This window comes from Hippocampus zosterae, chromosome 12 (genome assembly GCF_025434085.1).
Source record: "Hippocampus zosterae strain Florida chromosome 12, ASM2543408v3, whole genome shotgun sequence".
NCBI lineage: Eukaryota > Metazoa > Chordata > Actinopteri > Syngnathiformes > Syngnathidae > Hippocampus > Hippocampus zosterae.
Window position 1 is genome coordinate 7,473,427 of NC_067462.1, and position 8,256 is coordinate 7,481,682.

At 44.9% G+C, this 8,256-nt stretch overlaps 2 protein-coding genes across 2 annotated transcripts; one reads left to right on the forward strand and one right to left on the reverse strand.

Moving 5' to 3' along the window:
• The first annotated feature begins 133 nt into the window (after positions 1-133).
• On the forward strand, positions 134-4,787 carry LOC127611619 (putative gustatory receptor clone PTE01). Its single transcript, XM_052082290.1, has 3 exons — positions 134-990; positions 2,152-4,281; positions 4,664-4,787. Exon 2 carries the CDS (start codon positions 2,795-2,797, stop codon positions 3,710-3,712), a length of 918 nt encoding a protein of 305 aa, XP_051938250.1. The 5' UTR covers positions 134-990; positions 2,152-2,794; the 3' UTR covers positions 3,713-4,281; positions 4,664-4,787.
• Positions 4,788-5,616: 829 nt separating this feature from the next.
• On the reverse strand, positions 5,617-7,344 carry gdf3 (growth differentiation factor 3). The gene is made up of 2 exons (XM_052082278.1): positions 7,060-7,344; positions 5,617-6,539 (listed from the first exon to the last, which is right to left on the reverse strand). Exons 1-2 carry the CDS (start codon positions 7,322-7,324, stop codon positions 5,707-5,709), a joined length of 1,098 nt encoding a protein of 365 aa, XP_051938238.1. The 5' UTR covers positions 7,325-7,344; the 3' UTR covers positions 5,617-5,706.
• Between the last annotated feature and the right edge of the window lie 912 nt (positions 7,345-8,256).

Here is an 8,256-nt window from a genome sequence, read left to right on the forward strand (position 1 = left end):
AGGCAGGCACTGGGAGAACATGCAAACCCCACACAGGAAGGAGCAGGAATCGAACCGAGCACCTCTCCACCATGAGGCCGACGCGGCTACCACTCGCCCACCGATTAATCGATGAATCTGATTTCAGAAATAGAATTCGCTGCACAATGTAAACCTAACCTCTGGCGATCACAATTCGATCACAGTCGATGCAAACAGTGAATTTAATTCTTTCAGAGGCCCTCATGACTCCATTCAGGGATCCCGGTGTAAAAAACACACTGGTGACAGTGTTTTTAGGGAAATAAAATAACTGAAGTCATTAGTTAGAGTGGCAACTTAAGATGGCTGTCCTTCGGCTTCAGTCGCAAACGGCTAGCTATAGTCACAGTCCTATTTCAGTCAGTAAGTCACCCCCGCGTACAACCCCACGTGAGACACGCAACGCCGTGATTTTTTTCACATTCGGTCTGAACGTAGCATCATGACGTGAGGCGATGAGTTCCCAGAATGCACTGCATGGGGTGATCCATGTAATTAATGAAGCAATAAGGATGCTTATGTTTTGTGTGTTTGTGTTAACGGAAGTTGAATGTGTGTCATATTTAACGGTGACATTTGTTTGATTGCATATGTTTTATTTTTTCTAAACAAACTGTGACTTGAGTTGTTTGTAAAATAGTGACGTGGAGGTTCTGGTGTCGCCTAGAGTATTTACTTGTTTGTCAGATACAGCCTCTCATGACTTGTGACCACGGGCTCATCATTAACAGCTCCCCTGAGGCTGACCTTGCTATGACACAATCCTTACATTGCTTTTTCCGTTCAAATTAAGCTTTGTAATGAAGGCAGAAAATAATAAGTCAATCCCAGTTTGTTGACTTTCGACCCACAGATGAGATTCTTCTCAATTGTCCAGCTTGCTGAGACGAATATAGGACTGGGCAATTTGGCCTTAAAATAAAAACTAAAAAATCAGATTTTGGAAATTAATGAGTGTTTAATTTGATAGTCATTCATTCATTCATTCATCTTCCTAACCGCTTGATCCTCACTAGGGTCGCGGGGGGTGCTGGAGCCTATCTCAGCTGTCTCCGGGCAGTAGGCGGGGGACACCCTGAATCGGTTGCCAACCAATCGCAGGGCACACAGAGACGAACAACCATTTGCACTCACACTCACACCTAGGGACAATTTAGAGTGTTCAATCAGCCTGCCATGCATATTTTTGGAATGTGGCAGGAAACCGGAGCACCCGGAGAAAACCCACGCAGGCCCGGGGAGAACATGCAAACTCCACACAGGGAGGCCGGAGCTGGAATCGAACCCAGTACCTCTGCACTGTGAAGCCGACGTGCTAACCACTGGACTACCGGGCCGCCCCGTGTCCTTAATATGTGAAATATAATAGTACTGCGACAAATAATAGTGTTTTGCATGACAGCGAGCGTATACGCCTTCAGGAAGATCCGGGCGGCCATTACTAAGGGAGAGCAAGTGGAAGAGCCCATTGTGACGCCATGTAGTGCTATTGGTAAGATGTGCACAGTCATCTCTCTCTCTCTCTCTCTCTCTCTCTCTCTCTCTCTCTCTCTCTCTCTCTCTGTGTGTCTGTCCGTCAAATTGTAATTTTAAGATTAGAATTTGCCAATTTTATGACAAATTCGATGGCCATATCAAATATGGCAACGCACTGAAGTGTTCCATCGAATAGGTCACTTACGTCAAAAGCAAAATTGTTAGAGAATAACTGCTTGTGTTTGACTTTGGAGGATCAACTCGTTTGCCATGAAACAAGTCCACCATACTCAAAATGAAGGTGTTTGAGTTTCTATTTCCTTCTGTTCTACTCAGCTGAAAAGAAAGCTGCAGGAGCGCTCAGAGAGCCACCGGAGGCCATAATGGCATCTGAAAACGATGAGGCCATCAACGGGCCTCAACCATTCGCACTCACACTCACACCTAGGGACAATTTAGAGTGTTCAATCAGCCTGCCATGCATATTTTTGGAATGTGGGAGGAAACCGGAGCACCCAGAGAAAACCCACGCAGGCACGAGGAGATCATGCAAACTCCACACAGGGAGGCCGGAGCTGGAATCGAACCCAGTACCTCTGCACTGTGAAGCCCACGTGCTAACCACTGGACTACCGGGCCGCCCTGATTTGATAGTCCTTTTATTAAATTGGATTTGATCGCTGACTTCAAGCTCCGCAGCAATGAACTTAACTCACAGCTCATCTTGACGGATGGGCGCCCAATCGAGGCAGGTTGACATGAATTGTCCGTCAACACGTTTGGCCCGGTTGACGTTTGTTTTCCGATGGGTAAAATTCCACCTATAACTGCACGTTCACATCGGCTATCAACCCAACTTCAACACGCCGCTGAGATTTCTTTATGACATCAGTCATTCTGTAACAGTTATTCACTTTTCCATTAAAATTGCAAGTTAACAAAGCTACACACAGAGCACATTAACTAGATCCTAGATTGTGTCTTTGACTTTGTGGCCCAAATTGATCATAGAGGTGCGAGAGGACAGTTGCAAGAAGAGAACAAGTTGAGAGATAACAAGGGTCAAAGCATATCATGGACTTGCAGTATCATCTCTGTTGAACATCATGTCTGACAAATGTTTGACCCTGCTGCATGTGACGGACAACAACGCGAAGGCGAAAAGGACTTTGGGGAATTTGTTGACATGACAGCAGCTCTTAATGAGATCCGTGGAGGCTCAACAGCCATCATAAAAGACTTGACACTCCCGTGATTCTTGACCGCCGGTGTGTATGGTGCAAATGAATGGAACGCGATGAACGTAACAAACGGCCTAATAAGTCTTGGCGGCTATGTCGATGTAGATAAGTACCGATATGTTTACTTTGTGATCTTGTTGATGCTCTACGTTCTCATCCTCTGCTCTAATGGCACCATCATTTGTCTCATCTGGATTCACAGGAGCCTTCATGAGGCCATGTATATTTTCATCGCAGCTTTGTCTCTCAACTCGCTTTTGTTCAGCACGGCTATCTACCCCAAACTCATTGTGGACGTCTTGTCTCACCGGCAGACCATTTCTCACACAGGGTGTATGTTTCAGTTGTTCTTTTTCTACTCTTTAGCTGGTTCAGACTTGTTTTTGTTGTCAGCCATGGCTTACGACAGGTATATGTCCATCTGCAAGCCTCTGCACTATGCAACCGCCATGCGCACAACTAATGTCACCATCTTCTTGGCTTTGGCCTGGTTTCTGCCTGGCTGCCAGATTGCGGTGGCAACTTTCATTAATGCAAAGCAAAAACTGTGCAGGTTTGTTTTAGGGGGCATTTTCTGTAACACTTCTGTGAATAGGCTTCACTGTGTGAGATCACAAATGCTGGTCGCTTACACTGTGTTCATTTTTATCAATAATGGATTTCTCCCTGTTCTGTTCATCTTCTATACGTATTTCAAAATATTTGTTGTTGTGTATCGCAGTTGTGGGGGAGCCTGGAAAACAACAGCCCACACTTGTTTCCCTCATCTGATGGTTTTATTCAGTTTCTCTTGCTTGGCTTCATTCGACATCATTGTGGACAAAATGGAGTCAAAGCTTTCAAAGCTGGTTCGCCTGATTATGATGTTGCAAATAGTGGTGTACAATCCTCTCCTCAACCCAATCATATACGGAGTGAAGATGAAAGAAATCTGGAAACACATTAAAAAGTTGTTCCATCACCTTGTCAAATAATTTCGAATTTAGAAATTACTCTGTCAAATAAATCCAGTTTGGCATTTAGCTCGTCAAAAGTTTCATCAAATATAAAGCTTTTTTTTAGATAATTAACACTTGTCAGCTGTCATTTGGAGTTTGTATTTCAATGTGTTCAAAGCATAACTGATTGTAATGTGTGTTACCTATGATAACAAAAAAAAAACCACACAGATTCCTTTCAGGAAGCATTGTTACTTTTTTTGTACTGCACTATGTTTTCAACAGTTATTACTTTTAGCCAGGGGTTTAAAATCAACTTGAGATGTTAATTAATGGCCTTACAGATACATGTATAGCGAATAAGTGTGTCTTTCAGGAATTAATGTTAGCATGTAACTCGCGGAATTAGGATTACCGTACATTGAGGCTAGTTTGCCTTGCTTCTTCCTCAAAAATGACAACACATGCCAAACAAAGACCAAAATATCCATCATCCTAAAACTCGGCTTCTCATATATTACATTTATGTAATTCGTAACAACTCTGCAGGAACACAGGTGCATGGAGCATGTTCATAGCTTGATATTTTTAGAATGACAAAACAGGTTTTATTCATTCATTCATTCATCTTCCGTACCGCTTGATCCTCACTAGGGTCGCGGGGGGTGCTGGAGCCCATCCCAGCCGTCTCCGGGCAGTAGGCGGGGGACACCCTGAATCGGTTGCCAGCCAATCGCAGGGCACACAGAGACGAACAACCACCCACGCTCACACTCACACCTAAGGACAATTTAGAGTGTTCAATCAGCCTGCCATGCATGTTTTTGGAATGTGGGAGGAAACCGGAGCACCCGGAGAAAACCCACGCAGGCCCGGGGAGAACATGCAAACTCCACACAGGGAGGCCGGAGCTGGAATCGAACCCGGTACCTCTGCACTGTGAAGCCGACGTGCTAACCACTGGACTACCGGGCCGCCCCAAAACAGGTTTTATATTAATTTTATTCACACAGAAAAATTAGATTGTGTAATGTTTGAGTACATATTTTCTTTTGTGCTTTAATACTTGCAAAACGTTTTTGTCTGAAAAGAAGTTAAATAAAGATTTAGCTGAACACTGTTCTGCCGTTTTGTTTTATTTTTTACAAGGACACACCAGAAAAATATAACACAGCTAAAAGATAATTGTAAGCCGCCATACCATTAGACTGGTGAGAACAACTTCTCAGGTTTACACAGTGGAACACAACATTCATTCATTCATTCATTCATTCATTCATTCATTAAACTTAAAAAAAAAATGCAGGGTGGGGTAGTTTACAACGGCAGGATTATATGAGATCCGCGTCAGTGGCAACAAAAACGAACGTTACCAACGATTTATATTTGAATAGACAAACGATGCCGCTTAGTCGCCATCGCGAGAAGTGAAGCCACCGGCAGCCATCTTAATTAGCCACTCGCTGTGCTCGTCTCATGAGAATACTGTACATGGTTTTCTCCACAGCGTTTTCACGTCATTTTCTGTCTCTACGGCGAAATGGCAGTGTGCGGTGTAAGACTGTACCAATAAGTCTGGGGGAAGATATACATGCACATTTCCTCGGTAAGAACGCAATTCGAAATTTCAAGGTTCGGGCCTCGTCTACAATTCACTTTATGTCCACTAGATGGAGCAATCTCTATTGTTCCTCTCGTTTATTCAGCAAAATAACTACTGGTCGGCGGAAATCCAAATACGGTACCTGATTTTGACGTAAATTGATAAAATGTTTTCACACTAGAAAATGAGGCATTGTATATTTTTAAAGGACATGCTCACACAAACATATGAAATATCAATATTGGGGAGGATGATCAATTGTTTCAAACAAAAAACACAAAACACTTATTTGGGGGAATATGTGATAGATAACCACCGCATGTTGTCTATTCAAAGCTTCACGTTTTTAATTCAAAACTTTATTCGCATCATTTAAAAATTGGTAGAGCAGCGCAGCCGCGGAGTGGATGGGAGTATCGAGCTTCAGTCATCTGCATCCGCATTCATCCACCACCATGTCCTGATAGTGGCGCAGCACTACGTTGTCATTGTTGTCATAGTAGAGCATGGAGATGGGCGAGAAGCGGACGGGCACACAGCAGGGCTGAGGGGTGCTTCCCGGATCCAGCGAATGAACCAAAGTCTGCAGGATGGCGTGGTTGGTGCTGTTCAAACTGTCACTGAGAGGGAAGGGACACTCACCGTGACAATAGTTTGCAACGTAGCCCTGCGGTGCGATGATCCAATCCTGCCAGCCTACGTCCTTGAAGTCCACATAGAGTCGGCGAGCCTTGCAAATGTTGCTGGGCGAAACGGGAGGCAGGCTGTGGGCAGCGCTCCTCCGCTGCCGGGAACGGCACTGCTGCGGGTGGAGCGACACTGCCACCAGCGAGGCCTGCACAGATGGCGCTACCCAGGACTGGTCCGGGTCAGCATTAAGAGGCCGGAGTTCCAAAAGCAGACCATAATTGCGTGCTCGGTGGCGCCAGGACTCGGCCAGGGCGGTGACGTCCAAGGTGACCGACACCACCTCAAGGCCCAACTGGACTGACTGGGACAGCAGAAGGCGGCGGTTGGCCCGAGGGTTGGCGCCTTTTAGCGTGGGCCGGACCATCTTATACAGAACGGCACTGACGGTTGGACCACTTTGCAACAGGGTTGCCATCCTAGCAGAGCCCCTGGGTCCGGCCCTCCACAGGAAGTGGATGTGCAACTGGGCCAGAGACAAGACTTCCGAGGACTCCAGGGCCGCAAGATTGAAAAAGAGATGCTGGTCCACACAGCCCGGGCATGCTACGCCAGAACCAGGAACAACGCCACCTGCACACACACACACAACATAAATTGACACTCTGAAACATACAAATGGACATAAACAAACAAACACGTGCATGCACACATACACACGGTTATAGACAAGCACATTGATTCACACACAAAACAACAAAGACTTACCAAAACTAAGAAACACTTTTAAAAAAACCACCTGTAGGCTCACAGACATTGTGACATGGACACACGTGCACAAAAACGTGGCCACACACACAAATAGATACGGACAGACACGTGCACATACACACGCAGACACACTACTGAGACACACAAACGCGGATAGATGCAACAGGTATATATTGATACGCACAAACACAACCATGGAAACACAGAGCGATGAACGTGTTTTGCAAATGAGAAACAGACAAACGGAGGTACACGTGGGTATACACGATTAGACACTAACGGAAACAGACACATCTACATAAACACACTCACGCACAGATACAAACTGCATATTCTCTCTAGCCACACAATGACGTGGTCTTGGTGGTACCATTGCCACTACCTTGGTCTTGCACATATCTGATGATGTTGCCACGGACGCCGTACTCGGACACCATGCACGGCTCGCCTTCGTCGACCTGGGCGCGCTGCGACCTCCAGAACATCTTCCAAAGGGCCGGTGGGACGTCGTGGCGCGGGGATCGGGACCCAGGGGCACCATCGGGGGCGGACGGCGGCTCCGAGAGGCCTAGGGCGCCGAGCAAGAGCCGCTCCGAGGGGGCAGCGTCCATGCCAACCAAGACGAATAGGAGCAGGAGCGCACGCATGTTCTTCGCCCGGACAACTTAGGCTCAGCAGGACGCTAGGCGTTTGATTTAAATGGCGCGACCTCCCGGTGTGATCGATAAGATGGCGAGGGAGGGGGCGGGGAAGCTCCAAACGTTTTGGTTTGTGTTCTCAACTTTTTATCAGTTTTTGTGACTCAAAGAACTGATAAAAGCTTTAGAAAACAAACAACAATTGCGTGACTCAAGTCATTACAGATCAGCTCTACTTCTGGCACAAACCTCTGAGCTCAAGAGCCACATTTGATTTTTTTTTTTAAAAAGTGCCAATAATGACCGGAGAACAAATACAAATAAAGTTAATATGGTTGATATAATCGCAAAATAATTAATCCTATTTTTACACTTCAGGTAATGTTATTTGTTTCACATATCAAGCAGTAAAATGAGTAACAAAATGTTAACACGTGCATTTTAAAACTTTAAACTAAAAAAAAGAATGTCTAAATTAAGTATATTCATTTAAGCAATTGATTAATTACTTCATAAATAAGTCCATAGTTTAGAAAAGTTAAAATGTGTAAAATAATAATAATAATAAAATAGTTTTCCCCCATATCATTGTGTCTGTCTTGTATCCACTTGTGATGCAAGCATTCCCATATTCTGTATTCTTAATCGTTGCTACCTAAATATTACCTGCATCTTATTTCATCCCGTTTTGACTCGTTCCTCACTGGTGGGCGTCCACACTGTTAGCGTTTGTTGCCAGGTTTATTGGTTGAGTTTAAATTGTATTTTTTTGTTTTTAACTGTGCAATATGATGAGGTGCAATACAAATAAAGTTGGACCGTCGAGAAATACCGGAAATGGATGTGTCACAAAAATGAGGTCACTGTCTGTCTTTCCTCTCCGTGTCTGACATAGTCTGGAGGCAAAGTCAGGTATGTGACGTGGTTAAATGTCTCATGCA

Excerpts from the sequence above, each read along its gene's own strand:
- gdf3 (XM_052082278.1), bottom strand. The coding sequence starts at position 7,324 with ATGCGTGCGCTCCTGCTCCTATTCGTCTTGGTTGGCATGGACGCTGCC. Across the intron at positions 6,540-7,059 it reads CAGATATGTGCAAGACCAAG|GTGGCGTTGTTCCTGGTTCT; the intron begins GTAGTGGCAATG and ends GTGTGTGTGCAG.
- LOC127611619 (XM_052082290.1), top strand. The coding sequence starts at position 2,795 with ATGAACGTAACAAACGGCCTAATAAGTCTTGGCGGCTATGTCGATGTA.